At 38.1% G+C, this 18846-nt stretch overlaps 1 protein-coding gene across 11 annotated transcripts in view; it reads left to right on the forward strand.

Annotated features, from left to right (window-relative positions):
- LOC132703300 (dynein axonemal heavy chain 2) overlaps window positions 1–18846 on the forward strand; it is an 88343-nt gene that overhangs the window by 22034 nt on the left and 47463 nt on the right. For all 11 annotated transcript variants that reach the window (XR_009619054.1, XM_060672471.1, XM_060672472.1 and 8 more), the window contains 15 exons: window positions 1428–1667; window positions 2010–2180; window positions 4223–4418; window positions 7293–7377; window positions 7436–7699; window positions 8729–8975; window positions 9090–9174; window positions 9539–9702; window positions 9760–9929; window positions 11156–11347; window positions 11960–12284; window positions 13198–13570; window positions 14313–14551; window positions 16940–17159; window positions 18651–18813. Coding sequence is in view for 10 of the 11 variants with exons in the window: in XM_060672471.1 (XP_060528454.1) it covers window positions 1428–1667; window positions 2010–2180; window positions 4223–4418; window positions 7293–7377; window positions 7436–7699; window positions 8729–8975; window positions 9090–9174; window positions 9539–9702; window positions 9760–9929; window positions 11156–11347; window positions 11960–12284; window positions 13198–13570; window positions 14313–14551; window positions 16940–17159; window positions 18651–18813 (3134 nt within the window). In the remaining variant the exon portion in view is untranslated. The remainder of the gene's footprint in view (window positions 1–1427; window positions 1668–2009; window positions 2181–4222; window positions 4419–7292; window positions 7378–7435; window positions 7700–8728; window positions 8976–9089; window positions 9175–9538; window positions 9703–9759; window positions 9930–11155; window positions 11348–11959; window positions 12285–13197; window positions 13571–14312; window positions 14552–16939; window positions 17160–18650; window positions 18814–18846) is intronic.

Here is an 18846-nt window from a genome sequence, read left to right on the forward strand (position 1 = left end):
TGGGGAAGAATGCCACAACTCTCACGATTGCTAAAATCTATTTCAGAAAGATGCAAAGGAATAGTAGAACCACAAGCAAATTAAAATTTGCTAGCCAGTCTCCAGAAAGCAGAGGCGGAAACAGTGGAAGTCACAATTAAGGACTGTACCGGAAATTATAATATCACAGAAGTCCTCGTCTTCTATGTTGTCTAAGTCTAATCTGCTAGTCATTTTTCTGAATTTCTTCCTACCTGCGTGCGGGAAATGACACTTTACCAAGTCAGTTTCGTTTCACACGGATCTGAGCCACTTCGGACATTTCCGGGTTTTTACCGCGCAGATTTGGGAGCAATCGGATGTATTCGGAGATGTTTCCCACGCTTGTCAAGTCTGATGTTCATGTCAGTGAATATATTCGTCTTGTTTTGCGAAAATCTAACCAAAAACTAACGGCCGTAGAAAAAGTATAGTATGGTTTTGGTTAGGTAAACTTTTTAAGTCACTCGTTTACTAAACACTCGTGAGTTTGAGCCCACATTAATTCTATTCTCTTCAATGGCAATGATTCCTAGGCAGTCGTGGAACAACAATCATGGCCTGCTCAACAATATTTTTGACATTTGACATTTTTTTGACATTTGACAAATTAGCCCTGTTATTGAAGCCACTCTTAAAGTAGATTTTTTAATTAAAATTCTTGAATGTGAAGCAGCGTTGTCCAATACGGAGTATCCAAATGTGGTATCCGTTTTTCTTTTAGCCAACATTTGGCAATTCGTATTATTACGATAGCACAAATTTTTGTGATGAAAAAAAATTATACTTGCACCTGGAATAAATCGTTTCCGGTCGCATATTCTCTTTTTCGCTAAATACTTTTAAGAGGATCATCTGGTTGTGGTTGGAAAATTTCCATTTAAATTTTCACTATTTCACTCATTATTTGTGGCTGTTCACAAATCTTTACATCTTTTCACTCTTTTTTTTACAGCGAATACCTAACATTGTTATTAATGTCGACAATGATATAAGTCCAATATCTAAAATACTGCGTTATTTTCATTGAAAACTGGTTGCAATGGTTTTTCATCTATATAAATCATAAATCACATTCCGAACTTCTCCCAAATATCCAGTTTTTGGATTTCTTCGGAATTATATTGTGTTGTTTTGATTCACAATTTTCGAAACTGATTCCGACAGCTTTCACTACTATTTCCTAGATATTCTTTGGCGATTTTCCACTTTCTCAGACTTTTAAACTAAGAAAACAAAAATTGCTTTTTACTAATCATATGAAAACCTAAAATTGTCAAAGTCTCAAAACTGACAGCTGCAAAGACTAACTCCTATCGCCCATGAACCAGAAGTTCAATTGGAATTGATATGTGGTATTTTTCAACACAATGTTGACGTGTGTTTTAACAAGAACAAAATGTTGACAGTTGCAAGAGTTTGTCGACGACTACAAGCAGTGCAACCTTCAAATTGTGATGATTTGCGAGAAGATATGCGATACACCGTTGGTCGATTTGGGCCAGTACGTTGCGTACGAGCTAGAAGAACTAGTAGAGGAACTAAGCGGTAACATGGACCGCACTTTGAACACCTTGATCGGATACTACCACAAAATGATCGAATTTTTGGTCTTGGTATACGAAGGATTCGAAGGCGTCATGGGTGCGGTAATGACAATTTTTTTTAATTAAAATTTTCCGTAGGATTCGAATTCCGTATTTAAAATATACGTTTCGATAGCTGAGTAAGTTTTGGTTTGGTTATATTTGTTTTTCCACGTTTTGTCAGTTAACTTGCTCCGAAAAACGACAATTTTCAGTGTTTGAACCATAACCGCCGCCTCCTGTATGTTGTCGATTAAGCGATATTTTTACGGTTTTTGAGAAATCCGGGTTTTTCCAGACCCAAAAAAATTTTTCAAAATGCTTTAAATAATACAACACTACAGTTATCCGGCTACATAAATGTCTCCATTGGGGAGAACAGAGAACAGACCTTTTCGGTTTCAGATGGCCAACGAGTGGATGCGCTACATAAACAATTTCGATCGCTTGATAGAGGAAGCGTTAAAGATATGCTGCAAGAACGCGCTCGTCTCGATGTACGGAGCGTTGCACGGCGACGGGACCGCAGATCCCGCGCCCCTGCTCAAGATAGAGGTGAACCTCACAGATAACAAGGTATGGTCTACAACAATGTCTCGGTTTTTGAAGGCAATTATCGAAATAACTTGTTGGCGGTAGTAAAAAACGTAAACACTCGGTATATTATGTATATTTAAGCGTAATCATTTTTTTTTTTTGAAAATTCGATTTGTTTGCCGAAAATCTTCGAAGAAATTAGAAACCGCCGAAGACGAATCACTCTCCACGGCGACAATGCCAGCTCTCACAAATCAGTGCAAAACAAAAAACTTTCCGAGCATTAAAAACGTTGATTTGATTAGCCAAGCACCATATAGTCTCGATTTACCACCTAATGACTTTATTTTATTCCCATACAATAAGAGTAAATTATGTGAGCAACGATTTTTGACCCCAGAAGAAGCGATTGATGCGTTTAAAAAGCATGTTTTGGAGGTGCCCCGACTCGATGTGTATTGATCATCAGAGTGAATATTTTGAGAAACAATAAAGTCAAATTTGTTCCTAGCTTATAGTTTTTTTATTACAAATCTCCAAAATTTCCCCTCCATAATCAAGTGTAGTGGAACCTATTTTTCTGGGCATCTCATGTCCAAAGCATTCGATATTAAGGCGTTTGATGTTGTTAACCAATCCTGACGATTTATTGAGTAGTCAATTGTCCACCTACCGCAACTCTTAAGATTCTCCGCATTTCAAATGCCTCATACAGGAGTACATTTGAGAATTTTGATTTCCATATCGATGTTCAAGTCGTGTGTACACAAGCTTGCTTTATTTTCATAAATGTCGTACGTGCTTTGGTCATTCGATTCTTAGTTTTATCCGTTAGGTTCTATTTTTCATTGATGGCGCTTCCCAGGTACATCAACTTAGTTATCGTTCACATAAATTATGTCACATCTTCAAAGCTTCGTTACAACTCTGTTATGTTCTCTTCGACTCCTCGCTTGATCTCCTCTACTGATCGTCGATGTGTTCAGTTGAAAGTATATATTCTTTTTATGCCATTCAACACCTGCAGCATATTGACATGTCTGACTTTGTGTGACTGACGTGTTCCTAAACCATTCCTGAATCCAAATTAAGTGCTTTTAATATGACTGCCAAGTTTTCTGTTAAGCCTTCCATATATTCAGAAAAACATTTTTACAATGTGATTCGTCAAGTTTATCTATCATACGGTAATGGCAACATTCATTATTTTGATCCTGCAGTCTTACTGTTTTTAGCTAATGCGACAGGTTCCTGTGGTCCTCAAACAATTCGGTTATATGTATCTGCCTTTCCTCCGGTTGTTTTTCTATGTCAAAATTCTTTTTCCCTGTCTATCCTCAAAATCGTGTGGTGGACGATCTTTACTTACACCTGCAACTTTTATCTTTTTTGCAGGTTGAATATATCGTATTAACTTTCATAATATTTTAGTTGCCTGCACTCTCTTTTATGCTAATCCACTTTAGTTTCTCTGATTTTTTAACTGAATTTTTGAGCAATATTCTTCTTTTTCCATAAGCCCTAATATCTCTCCCGTCATTCAGGTGTTCTGGGCTGGTCTAGCTTTGGACATCAAATGACACCATGACACTGTTCTCGGAAATATATTTTAAGAGATAATGCTACCGCCAGTTTTCACAGAATTGTGCATTAGCTTCTTCATGATGGCTCAAGCTACAGTCCTTAATATTTTTTTTGCAGACAAACACAAGTAATTTGACATTATGGTGACGTAATTTATCCAAGTAAAAACAATCTAGTTTTGATAAAGACAATATATATGACATTTTTTTATCGTACGTTGTTTGCTAATGCCCAGACGGGGAGATTAGAATTTCCTACGATTTTTTCTTTCATGTTAACAATATCCTGTATCGATGATATTGGAGTTTTTGTAAGTAGAGAGTAAAGATTCTTGTTAAAATAATCTTCTACTTATACGACATCTGCTTGATTTAACCCCGTCTTGTAGCTCACCTACAATTAAATTATTGACTGTTGGATTTACATTGGTATGAAGGTCGTCATTATTTTTTGAGGGGGATCTTGGACTTTAGCGTCACTAAAGCGTCGATTTGCAGATTAATTTCAATCCGGCCCTGGTGCAAGTGGCACGGATCGTGGCGAACGTGCACAACACGCTGGTCGAGGCGGTTAAATCGTTGCCACGCTTGAACGACAAGTTTCACGTCAGCGATGCGGACATCTACGTCCCGTATTCGGAGTTGATCGCGAATGACGCCGATTGCAAACGAATCCAGCAACAACTGAACAACGGTATTACATTAACTCATAACTCATATTATGTTTAAATGAATACCATTTATTCTTTAAGGGTTAAACAAGAGTAAAGCTATAAGCAAAATAATAATATACGTTTATTTGTATAAAACTATAGTACCTAAATAAAACAAACCATTCAAACAATTATTCGGACAAAAAAGTACCTAATTTGAAAATAACATTTCTAATATATTTTTTTAATGTGGTAGTCCTTAGAAATAGACATTTTCCAACACACGGAGGAATTTCACAATATCCGCACATAAAGTAAGTTTCCCTCGTTATGCCGTGAATTTCGCAAATTTTGCACCGTTTCTGTGGATTTTTTTCCCCCGAACTTTTAAGTTTTACAAGCCTATGTGTTTTTGAAAAAGTCTACTTGGTGGATCTTCACGAGAAACTCTTTTTGATGGGCCTTCAGAAACTTCGGCTTCTAAACCCGCATTTTCTTGTTTTTTGACCCATCTTCTAGCAACTTCTAGTAAATAAGAGTTAAATTTCATTTTCTTTGCCGGGTCCAATTTCTTGTATAACACAAATGAATTAAATAATGCGCAGTTCAACATAAACATAAAAGCCTTTTTTGTCCATTTGAGACTTTTTCTTATAATAGGATTATAAGAAAGGTATTGATCTGCCAAATCGACACCGTTCATATACTTATTGTAATGTATATTACGTTCTGGTTTTTTAATAATTCCACCAGGTTTACGATTTATTTTTTTTCTAAGGAAAACATGATGGCCTCTTTTTAACTTATTTTTTTATATCTTGAGGTCACCCACGATTTTCTCTAATTGTACCACATATTCTTACCTTCCTGGAACGCAAATGCTGGTACCAAATATTTTCATATTTATCTAAAAGGTTTTTTACGAGACCTCGCAACTTTTGTTCACTTCCGTTGTAGAATTTAAAGTTCGTTACGTATGCACTATCTTCCAAAATTAACGTTATGTAACAATTTATAAATTCAAATACACCATCAACCGGCCCAGCTACGACAAGAGTAAATCGGACTCGCCACAAGCGACGTGGACTCCACTTTAGGTGAGATAGAACAAAGTAAGGGGTTGTTAAAGCAGGATATTTGTAAATGATTTACAATTACGCACAATAAAACTATAATTGAGATCATCCTCAGATACAAATCTCGTTATGTGATTCCTGAACAAGTTTTTGATCGAAATGTCCCCCTCATTGGAAATTCGGAACCCTGCATTTCACTATGTTAAGGTGTATATCGTCCGAGGTTCACCAATGGCATAGTGTATCCACCGCATTCCGCAAAGTAACGTAGTGGAGAAAAACATTTTTAGGTCATCCGCAAATAACAGACTTTGAGTATTGTTGAGAACTGAAATAACGTCATCAATAAATATTAGAAACAAGAGTGGTCCAAGAGTTTTTGAAGTAAAGCTGCGTAATTAATTTTGTCAAAAGCCTTACCAAAAAGCGACATCAGCTGTCGTTGTTTATCTTGTGCTGTATACTCTGTAAACTGTACTACATTAGTAACGGTATATCGGGAATTGTATAAGCCATGCTGATTTAGTGAGATAATTTTCTTCAAAGAGTTGAAAATACGATCACAGAGAATAACTTCTAGTGTTTTTTAAAAAATTGCAAAAGATTGTAATTGGTCTATAAATACTTGCGTGACTTTGGTCAAGATCCTCTTCAGTAGTATAACAATGCTGGTTCTAAGCCGCTTCTTCATTCTTGGAAAATCTTCGACAATGTTTAAGACCTTTCTGAATTATCTAATCTCTATACATACAAACGAGAATTTCATTATCAAAAATAAAAAATAAGAATACTCTTGCCTATCGAGACATTCTTATGAATCGAAAACCAGACTTAAAGTTAGACGGTTAGACGGATTCCAGAGCTATATTTTACTGTGTGAACTAGGGTAGTTAAGATGTATGCAGCGGCCCTCAGTTTCAGGCAGCCCCCTAAGGAAGCCGTCGAAATACATAAGAAGTGTAGATACAACTTCCACAGCATGCGGAAGATTCGGTGAAAAATTAAATCTCGAACATTTTCGATGTGACAAACGTCGCTTTTCTTGTTCTATACTCTTCTATATTCTGTGACATGACCACCATATCTTGTGTATACTCTGAGTATACATTATATACTTAGATCTTGCTACTTAGATCCTCCAGACTGTCTGAATGTATAATATAGTTAATACACTTACCGTTAACCAGCCACCGCCTCCGAGGCTTCCTTCTAATGTTCCCTGAGTAGACCGACTTGGTAAAAAGTACCGACACTTGTCAGAAATTGAGATGCGTTTAAACACAGTAAATTTTGTTACCATTTTTGAACTCTGCTTGTTCAAAACCCCGTAGATGTTGAATTTCATCGTTCCAGCTTTGGCAGTTTTGAAGCGTTCCTGTACTTTTTACTGAAAAAGCGATGTCGCCAGAGTTCAGTAATTAATAGAAACAAATTTTGAAATCATGAGACCTTATCCACTGGACAAAAAAGTAAATAGGGCATTCCATTAAAAATAACGAAATTATGACGTGTATCGAAAAAGTGATAAATCTGGTCACATTGCTTTTAGCATTTTGAATTCTATACATTCCGGTATATTGTAAAGCATCATACATACGAGGTGCGCACTTCATTGAATACCGATTTCATCGTACCGTTTAACCCGATAACCTCTATGTTTACATTGACTGGGTGCGTCGAAAGTATCATAGCAGTGCCGATTCTCAGTCAGTTTTGGTGCACATTTGGCTTGGTTCGATTGAACAGGACCCGAGTTTCTTTCAATTTGCTTTAATCACGTCAAACTGATAAAGGTCTTTGACCAAATTCGTCTAACGGAATTGTCTTACTTCCTCATAGAAGTTCGAGTGGCGGTCGAGAAGATCAAAGAGTACATCAAAATCTGGGAGCCGTTTAGGGACCTGTGGGAAGTAGACAAGGACAGGTCGGTGCCGCCACTATTGAGGTTTGGGTATTTTATTTTCTAATTATTGTTCGTTTAGATTCGTAGAACGTTACGAACGGGAAAATCCCACAGCCTCCTTGTTCGACGCCAACATCGGTCGGTACACCGAGCTGGCCAACAACGTTCAGATTCAGGAGGCCGTGTCGGACGTGCACTTTTTGCAAATCAACTGCGCCGAATTGAAACGTTCCATTATCGATCACTGTATCGAATGGCAGGCCAAACTTTGTCAGCTGCTCTACAGGATGACTGAAAGGAAACTCGACGACGTTTACGAGTACATAAACAGGAACACGAAAGAGTATGTTAGACGATAGGTCTTAAAATCTTCTTTAAAGAGTGGTGCGCGCGATAACACAGCTCTAATAAAAAAATTTCCTTTGTTGCTCTAAATGTTTTTGCTAAATTTCTTTTCAATACTTATAATATTCATGGAAGTACTGAAATATGGTCTAGTTTTTGCGATTGCGTACCTCATATTTTAAACAATAAATAGCTTGTTACTCACAAAATTCATATTTTCAACTATGATTTGGTTTTTGCGCATGTTTTTTGTGCACGCTTTCCTCACTCTGAAGAACGACCAAGATCTAGGTTATTCAACAAAATTAAAGTTGTTTCATATTTGTGGATGTATGGATGTGTATCGTTGTGTAACAAAAAAGGAGAGAAGAAATATCACATACGTAATTTAAATTTATCGAAACAAGGATCAAAACTGTTAGCTTCAGCACTCAAAGGAAAAAAATTATTAGCACTAATGATAATGCAACTTACATTGAAAAGGAAAATGTTTTATAGTGAAAATGAAGAACTTGTGTAATGTAATGACATCAATTCATTCAACAACACTTAAAGAATGTGAAAATGTTAGATCATTTTCGAAAAAAAAGTAATTACTTGGGGCAGCAATGGTCAATTTGTGTAAATTTCAAATTTCAATTTCAATGTATGACTTTTGAGATGGTTCTTAATTATTGGCAAAGCCAACGTCATTAGGAAGTAGTTAGTAATCAGAGATAAAATAAAATATTTGGTGGTTCTAACGAAAGATGACGATTTTATCAAGCTACTTCTTCGTAATAACCTGGATGAGACTGTCACATGATGGCAGATTGCTGTTGCTCTTTAAAAAGAAATAATTCATGGATTTCCGACATTTTCCATTGTGTTATCTTTTTTTCAATATTTTCAGCCTTTGTATTGTAAATATTTAAACAAAAACTAGAGCAAATTTTCCAAATCATCAATTGTGACCAAAAATAGATGCGAAACATCAAGGGAACAAAACCGCGTGAGTTTAATGCCCAGAATGATGGTTTATTTACAGAATTTTAAAGGAACCAGAAAATTTGGATCACATGCAGTTCTCGCTGCAACTCTACGACCAGCTAAAGGCGGAAATAGCGTTAGAAGAGGAGCAATTTCCCCAAATTAGCGAACGTATCTACACCCTGGACAAGTACAACGTGGCGCTTCCGCAACCTCTTAGGACGAAACACAAAAACCTGCCGAAAGAGTGGGCCGATTATTTGGAGGTGCTCGAGCATGCGGAAAAACTGCTGGACTATTCGAAGGTACTGATCGACGAGGGAGGCGCCGTGACGTTATAGAATTCGGCTCGGTCGTTGTCGAGCGGTTCATCGGGCAAAGTCCGTGTGGATCCGAATCTATTAACCTCTGTTTCTCAGGAACGTTTCAAAACCGGCCTGCTGGAGCAAGCGGAACTTTCCGTGCGGTTAGCCAGACAAATATTGGACGAATTTATGGCGAAAGGTGAGTCGCAGCGCAGCTATCTGAAGTCAATCATTTAAAAATTGAAAATTGAACAAATTACTGTGCAAAACATTATGAGTATAATGACAGTTTATTTAAATTTCTTCGTTTGAAAGGGCAGTATTTTCTTTTGTTTTAACAACAGGAACATAGTTTCTTAATAATTAATAGGATGTCCAATTTTGATTTTAACCTTTTGGGAACATCGCGGCATTGTTCACATTCAGTTTTGGATAGTAATAATTGGGATATTCGTCCAACTTTGTTGATTAAATATATAATATTTGATATTTTTTTATCATGACGAAGAGATACTTAAAATAAACAAAATAAAACTGTTTCGTCGTTTTATTCGATTTTTCAGGACCTTTCACTTCCGATTGGTCCGTAGCTGACGGCCTCGCTTATTTACAAAAAATTCGAGCAGCTTTAAAGGACCTGAAAGAAAAAGACGAAAAGCTACGAAACGACTTGGCCATATTCGGGCTGAGCTACGACGAATGCGTAGAAATATCCCGTTTGGAATCTGTAAGTGTGTGATGGGAGCGAATCCGTTGTTTTTTTTTTAATGTGGGTCGGGCGTAGGAACTGGTGTCGTTGGAGCTGGTGTGGGATCTGGCTGCCCAATGGGACCGCGCCTGGAACAGCTACAAGACGGGAGAGTTTTGGAAAATCGAAACGGGAGAAATGGAGGAGACCGCGCAGACTTTATTCCGAAAACTTAGCAAAGTGTCGAGGGAACTGCACGACAAAAAGTAATGTAAATTTTAAGTAGCAATGAGTGTCCGAATTTCTGATGTGCATAACAAAAAATTTAACATCGCTATAGATGGAAAACTACATATTTCATGAAAATGTACATCTGGTCATGTCCAGTATTACTCAGTGATGAAAACGTGACCTTATCTCAATTCTCCAAGAGGAACAGACAAGTTAAAATGCAAGGATAATTAATAACACCATTCTTTAACATTAAAACAAAACACAGGTCCTGAAATATTCTGCGATTCGCCAAAGTAAGCAGCCCATAAAGCACACCTACCTCACCAACATTCATCTAACTCATATTATACCTAAGATAACGAAATGCTGGTCGAAGCGTTAAAATCCATTCATTATCATGCCAAAATCTGTCACAACATCTACTCCGTTCAACACATTCTCTATGGTTCTATACGAGCACTCAGCAGTATTCTTAAGATTAGAACAAGACATACGAACATACTGTGTTTTTAAAGTTGTGACTACTCCACGAAGAAGTCTATGTCCCTTTGGAGTACTTCACGGTCTTTCCTGAGCGTATGCATCGTAATGTTTTGTGATCATCTCTAAAAAGTTGGAGTTTGACTCGAACTACCTTCCTACATCGTTCACAAGAAGAAAAATGCATTCATTATCATGCCAAAATTTGTTGCAACATGAACTCCGTTCAACACATTCTCTATGGTTCTATACGAGCACTGAGCAGTATTCTTAAGATTAGAACAAGACATACGAACACACTTTGCTGCATTCAATTTAAAGTTATGATTATTCCACGAAGAAGTGTATGTTACTTTGCAGTACTTCAGAGTCTTTCCTGAACGTATGCATCGAAATAATTTGTAATTATCTCTAAACAGTTGGTAGTTTGAATCGAACTGCCTTGCTACATCGTTCACAAGAAGAAAAATCCATTCATTTTCAGCCAAAATTTGTTGCAACATCAACTAAGTTCAACACATTCTCTATGGTTCTATACGAAGACTCAGCAGTGTTCTTTCGATTAGGAAAAAACATACGAACTCACTTTGGTGCATTCAAGTTGCAGTTGTCACCACTCCACGAAGAAGTGTATGTCCCTTTGGAGTACTTCACAGTATTTCCTGAGCGCATGTATGCAATTATTTTGGGATCATCTCTAAAAAGTTGGTGGTTTGATACGAACCGCGATGAAATAAAGTTCATCGTTTTCCTTAATAACATTTTGCCATTTTCTCAGTTGGAAAATCGTCGACGACGTCAAATCGGAGGTCGACGCGTTCAGGCGGACGTTGCCGCTGATCGGAAACTTGAAGAATCCGGCAATGAGACCCCGACACTGGGACAGGGTCCGGAAAACGGTCGGCATCGAATTCGACGAAACGTCGTCTCAGTTCAACCTCGAAACGATTTACCGCATGGAAATACACAAGTACGCCGAGATTGGGAAAAACTTTCGCTTTTTATTATTTTCTGTGGCTTTTAACCGCGAAGTCGATTAATTTTTGACTAACATTAACTAAAGTTACCCAAATTTTGGTGAAGCTTCTCCCCTATTTATAATTTTATATATACTAACTTTAATCATTTATTAAAAACTATTTAATAAAGAAAAAAACGTTACCGATTAGTAACTATTTTTCTATTTGCTATTGGCAAAATCCCAAACCAAAAAATAACACTTTCAATAAATTAATTATGATTCGCTTATAATAATATGGAATAGCATTTTTTTCGAATTTTTAAGCGGTCCATTTTAAGCCTGGTATTACGCAAATGACTAAAAATGTACAAATAACCGGAATTGATGCTTATGAGAAGAAAAAACGAGAAAAAAATGTTTTGGTTAATTTTCGAGGTAGCCCCAGGGGGCCGCCTTGCCCCACCCGCCCCTATATAGTAAATATAGTAAGATAAACGATAAAATTCAATACCTGAGAGATATTGAACGGTAGTTAATAGAAAATTTCTTAACTTCTCGGAGAGTTTTGAACAATGGGAACTTTAGAAGTGTATCTCGTCTCTCTCTCTCGTTCCCACACAGATTCGCCGACGAAATAAACGAGATTTCCAACGCGGCAACTATGGAGCTGCAAATCGAAAAAGGTTTGAAGTCGATCGCGGACATTTGGCGGGAAATGAAAATCGAAGTGGTCCCCTACAAAGACCGCGGCGTATACAGGATTAAAAGCGTTGATGAATGTTTGGCGATGTTGGACGATCACATTTTGCAACTTTCGACGATGAAGGGTACGCGGTTCGTCGAGCCGTTTAAGGAAATGGTCGACTACTGGGAGAAAACGTTGTCGTATGTTCTCGAGACGCTAGAGGTCGCGCTGCAAGTGCAACGCCAGTGGCTTTATTTGGAGGTACAGATCCATTGCTCAACTAAATCGGAGCAGTAGAGTAGTAGACAAGTATTTCGGCATTCCTATCCATAGCTTATAGCAAACAAAGTTTTAGTCACGGCACGACGAAAATCCTGAGATATTTTTATCAATAGAAAATTAGACCTAACATTGGGTCAAAAATCATCGGTTATCAACTCTCTTGTTTATAGAGCCGTAGAACTATCTCGGCCCGAATCACTGAACCCAAACTTACCAATGATCTTCTCTCTAATAATATCCACATTAAAGATGTTAAACGTTTGATCAAAAAAATACACTTCACCACAACCTTCCAATAGCAATGAGGCCGAAAGCAATCCTACACTTGCCACTTCCTTACATTCAAAACATCACTGACCACATATCAAAAGTTCTAAAGAAGTATAACGTCAAAACCAGATTTATTACTTGTACAAAAATCTCTCAACATCTTCGGTCCGTCAAAGACAAAATTCCATTTGAGATGCCAGGAGTTTACAGCATTCCATGCATATGCGGCAAAGAATACATTGGAGAGACCGGACGAAAAATATCGACTAGACTCAAAGAACACGAAAGAGCCTTACGACTAAGACAAATAAACTCATCGGCTGCTACCGAACACACTCATGAAACCGGACATAAAATTTTATTCTAAAATTCTTGCTTGTAATCAGTTCTTCTACCAACGAAAAATCCGAGAGTCTATAGAAATCTTAACCACGACTCAATAATATGGGAATCATTTAGCTCCGCCTCTCTCAAACAATATATAAGCAGGTACATCCAGAAGTTTTGTAAAAAGTACTACAGTACCCTGTGGAAGTTTCTTTGAAAAAAATTATTATTATTATTATTATTATAAATATTATATATAATTAACTTTATAAAAAGAAGAATCGCACGGTTTCAGAATATCTTCTTCGGCGAGGACATACGCAAACAATTGCCTAGGGAATCGGAAGACTTTGACCAACTGACCGAGGAATGGCGCGACATATCGACGCGTCTCTATTTCGCGAAGTCGGCCGTGAAAGCGGCCCATTACAGGCCCGCGCCCCACCTCTACGACAAACTGACGCGGATGAACGGCAAGTTGGATCTGCTGCAGAGGGCGCTCGAGCGCTACCTCGAGACGAAACGCCACGTGTTTCCGCGTTTCTATTTCGTCTCGAACGACGACATGCTCGAGATACTGGGAAATTCGAAGAAACCGGAAGCGGTACAGCCGCACCTGAAGAAACTGTTCGATAATTTGGTCAGAATTCGGATACAGAAAAATCCAGGTTTCGTTGTTTGCATTTTTTCTACAGTAAAATTAAATGAAGAGATATAGATAGGTGCACCGAACTTAGTTAAATATTCGGGAGTTTTTTTACGTAAAAAAGGTGTACAGAGAGACCAAATTGGACACTTTTAAACGGAACGTCTATATATATACTTGATATATACCTGATAACTCAACAAATTTTGCGTTACAAACATTAAATCTACTTCTTAAATGTTTATATAAAATGCTCCTAAGTAGATGTTAAAACATGTATATGAAGTAATTAAATGCTACAGAACATATATGCCTATTGCTATTTTTCAAGTGCCTATAACTGTTTATAAAGAAAAAAAAATAGTCCCTTCAATTTCGCTATATAGGGTTTCGCCTGTATTTTCTGGAGAGGTCAAAAAATATATTCTAGAAAACTCTTTCAGGTTTGGCAGGAATGCTTAACCTTAATTGTTTAGTTAATTTAACTTTGCCGATTTTAATTAGGATTTAATTAATGTAGGTTTGTAATTCGATAAATTAATTTATGTTACGTTCTGACGTACACATTTTTCAAACCTAGTTGCCTATATCAAACAGTCATTGTAATTGTAATATTGAAATATTGTAATAATAATAATAATTTTATAAAATAAATAACATTCAAAATTCGATAATTTTGGATTTTGACCTGCTTTTTGTAAAATTTGAAATAGGTATGCTGCAAAATAAATACTGGAATGAGAGAACTTGGTTTTTGGTTAAAGGGCTGAACAAGCAAGAGTCCGCGGGCATGTATTCCGATGACGGCGAGTACGTCGAGTTCGTGAAGCCGGTCCTATTGGACGGACCCGCGGAGATGTGGCTCCTTCGGCTCGAGGAGGCGATGCGATTGATTCTGAGGGTCAACTTCAAGCCATGCCGCAGCGAATTAAAGAAGAACCTCAACCGGAGGGACAAGTGGCTGCTGGCCAATTGCGGACAACTCTGCAACGTCTGCAGTTTGGTTGGTTCATTTTTTCGATGTCACCACCGCCACAATATCCAAATAACGTGCAAATTTGCGCAACCCAAATGAAAGTTTGACCAAAAACTTTTTAAAAAACTACATCCATCCGTTTAATAGAGACAAGATATTATCTTCACAACCAAGATACCGTCTCTCTTTAGGGTACAATTCCAGCAAATCCCATTGGGTCCTTAAAGACTTGGAACGGGGTGCGTGCGTCGAAGCCGGTCCAGTCTCGGATAATGTTAAGCCAGGAGTGTCTTCTTCGCCCAATATCACGTTGACCCACCCTCGACCTCACCTACCATTATCAGATTCAGAAGGCCGCATTTAATACTACACATTATATGGCCTTTTGACAGTTATTAGCAATTGCCTATCCTGTTATGCTCGTCTTAACATTTCGTAGCTGCTACCATGTGCCGTCCATGTCCGTAAAAGCCGACACATACGGAAAAAAAATACTTGCCATTAGCAGACGAGATCTGGAAGATGTGGAATATGGACTCTGTAAAGTCCCTAGCATTGAAGGAGTAAAAGGAAAAATACCGAAGAAGAAGAATCTATCAACCACGACTAGGAGTTTTGGATTGCAATTGCAAGAAGAGACATGGGTGGCGATTGGAGTTAGCTGTGCTAAGTGTTTTAGGGAAATAACGTTCCATCTGATCCAAAACCGATGGATGCGTGTTTAAATACCGGGAAGAATCATGTGCGAAAATAAATAAATAACAATAATCAAGTAGAACAAAAACACACTCAAATTGTACGATCCCTTGCATTTAGCAACGTTTCCGAATTGTCTCTTAACTGACTGATTGCCTCTGAAATCCTTTGTCGAAGTTTCACGACGTTATTACAAAGAGTTCTGTGCACGTGATTTTTTACGTGTCCATAGTTCCGTCGTTCCCTATGCAACCCCTGGGAAATTCCGTTTTAAGAAAATTTTTAACGTGCACAACATTGTGAGGAGGAGGAGCACCGTCTTGCTGCCATATAATCAGCGCTGATATATTTAGGGGTAAATCTTCTATATATTGTTCTATTCGGTGTTCCAAGAGTTGCAAATAATGATCTCCAGTTAACTCTTGATCTATAAATATCGGACCCAAAATATGTCCATCTATGACACCACACCATACATCAATTGATTGGTTCCCGTGGGTTTTTATTTCGTGTATTTGTCAAGGATTATTTAAAGACCAATATCGTATATTTTGTCTATTACAACCCTTTTTTGTAGTAAACGAACTTTCATCAGTCCATAAAATGTTTTATCAAAAAAATATTGTGCCTATTTAAAAAATCCAAACAAAACTGCATCCTCCTTTGACATAGTTAACTTCGTTTTTGAGTTTTTTGAAATTTAAATGCGTTATATTCTTGTTATTATATTATATTCTTTCAAAACTGAATGGATTAATCGCCATTAATAACCATTTAAAGATTAATCACTTGGACAATAATTCAAAAATATGTCAAACATAAACATATTTTTATCAGTCAGTCAGGGCACTCTTAGAAATTATATAATTATATAAAAATTTTTGTGCTACATCATTGTAATCGGAATAAGATATTCTATTAAACATATATATCATGGCGGTCCATTTAAAAAAATATTATGTGGGCTTATATGTCAGAAAATTGATGGTTTTTTTGTTTTTGTCAATTGCAAAAAAAAATTTGGCTACTAACCCTACATTTTATATTTTTCTTTACCTTGATATCTCTAAAAAGAAAAAAAGTTACAGCCAATTAAAATGTTCTCAAGATAAATTGAACGCAAGGCACATTAGGCTAACATATTGTTTCCTATAAGATAAAAAATGACTCTGCCTGAGGTAGCGATAAATTGTCAAATTTCACCACTAAGATAAGCATAATTCCAAATTGCATTACAAAAATATATTGTGTTGTAAAAAAAACGTGTGAAAAATTTCGGTTGGGTTGCGCAAAATGTGCGCGTTATATATATGGGAAGGAAATTTGATGGAGTCTTGTCCGTCGATGATATTTTCAAATAAAAGCTATGAATGCCTAATTTAACAAAGAAATACTAAATGTTTCATTTGACGGGCTAATTTCCATATACAAAACGACGAAAGTTAACGCTAAAATATTTCAAAATGTCTGATTCGTTTTTACGTCACTTGCTACTTTTCGTTAGTTTTGGCAGATGGCAGTTCGATCGCAGAAGAAAGAAATTATTTAAGTATTGTTATGGTATGACGAAAGCCATTGCGTCAAAAATATAATTCAAAGATCGAATGTTATCGTTAGTGTTTCTTCAATGTCTGGTACCTAACAAGTGACGTCACAGTATCCATACACTTGAATAACTTTTCTATAAAAAGATCCCCACCAATTTTTGTCTCGGTTTAGATACAATGGACGACGGACTGTACCCGAGCATTGGTTCACGCTAAAATCACGGAGAGCAAGAAACCGCTGAAACGACTACGTAGGAAACAGAACCAAGTCTTGGCGAGGTTATCAGAGCTAAGCAGAAAAGAGCTCACGAAACTGCAGAGGCTGAAGGCGAACGCTCTGATCACGATAGAGATTCATTCGCGAGATGTTATCGATAAACTATACAAAGCAAGTGAGTTTTGACTGCACTTTTCTGGAGACGCCTCGAATGTGTTCTATGCATTTTTATAAGAACAACATTCTATTACATTGTGCATTTCACTTAAACAACTATCTCGAAGACATGGCGGACATAAACCGGGACCTAGAAAGGGATGACGACGAACATGCTTTGAGGCTTGTGTTTCAATCAATAGGTCCAGTCTCTAATATTTCTTAGACACTTAGCTATTTTCTGAAAATGACGCCTCTTTTATCTATCTTGTACTCGTTTGAGTTGAAAATGTTCGTACTGTCGTATCCTGATTTTGATGGCTTGAACTCAATTTGCTCTAGTATTCATTTTTTGAAAGAATTTCTGCGTTGTATGTTCTACCAGCTCTTTATATTTATGGGTTTAAGAGCGTTCAAAGTCTGTGCAAATCAGTGTGACCATTGGTATTATTATTATTGGTATTAAGGGGGGCGCCCTCGCGGGCGTCCAAGCACTTAGGCCACCAGATGGGCCCGTTGTGCCCCCAGGCCTCTCTAGAGGGCGTCCAGAATGCCGGCCCTCCTATAGAAGGTCAGCAACTCCTTTAGCCCAATACAGGGCCGTTCCGAAGACTCCCAATCTTGCCCATGTCAAGGCGGGGCACTCAGTGAGCAGATGATACGGGGTCTCCTCCCCTTCCATGCACCTACACCACCTACACTCCACGTCGTCTCCAATGCCTAGCAAGCAAAGATGCCTCCTAAGCCTGCAATGTCCTGTATAGGCCCCTGTTAGTGTTCTACACTCCCTTCTGGTCAGTCTAAGCAGCTCCCTGGTCCGAGGAAGGGCGGGCCCATCCATCATAAGCCTCGCCTGCCTCATTCCTGGAGCAACTCTCCAGCCCCCCGCGACCCGGTCTCTCGCCCAGGCTTCGAGAGCTCCCCGCCTCACATACGGGGCGATCCCCAAACGGGGCTCTGGCCCTATATGCCTATGCGAGGAGCCCTCTTTGGCTAAGGCGTCCGCTGCCTCATTGCCCCGGATACCGGTGTGACCCGAGACCGAGACCAACGTGACCTTCTCATCAGTGTGACCATTTCAATGTCTCTTTTGAGTGGTCCACCTTACTTCGTTCCTGGGTAGATGTCATTATTTACGCTCGTGATGAAAATGTGGATAATGTTTTGGTCTCCTGCTTTTGGCTTTTATCTCCAATCCAATTCTTACACATGTGAGAGTACTCATTAAATTTGTATTTGCCCATGGATCCCACGATCCTACACTACACACTAAAAAAAGTCATTAAAAGAAACACAGTGTATCTGAACCCAAGGTCTTCTCTATCTGTCTATGCATTGCATTAACACCGCTGACTACCTCAACCTTACCAGACTGTCCCAATATAAACTGAATTGCATTTCCACTCCATTTGTTAGGCCAGTATTTATTCATGTTAAGTACAGCTTAAGCTATTGATGACAGTATCAATCGTTCTTCAACTTCCAAAATTTAACGCTCGCTGGTTATAAGATTGCAGGGACACGAACGCTTTCGAATGGTTCTCCCAGCTCCGTTTCTACTGGGACAGGGAGATGGACGATTGCACCATCAGACAAACCAACACGTCTTTCAGCTACGGCTACGAGTACAACGGCAACTCTGGCCGATTGGTGATCACGCCGCTGACCGATAGGTGATTGGCCGGTCGGACGCGTTTGAGGAAATC

This window comes from Cylas formicarius, unplaced genomic scaffold (assembly GCF_029955315.1).
Source record: "Cylas formicarius isolate icCylForm1 unplaced genomic scaffold, icCylForm1.1 PGA_scaffold_6__28_contigs__length_40554024, whole genome shotgun sequence".
Taxonomy (NCBI): Eukaryota; Metazoa; Arthropoda; class Insecta; order Coleoptera; family Brentidae; genus Cylas; species Cylas formicarius.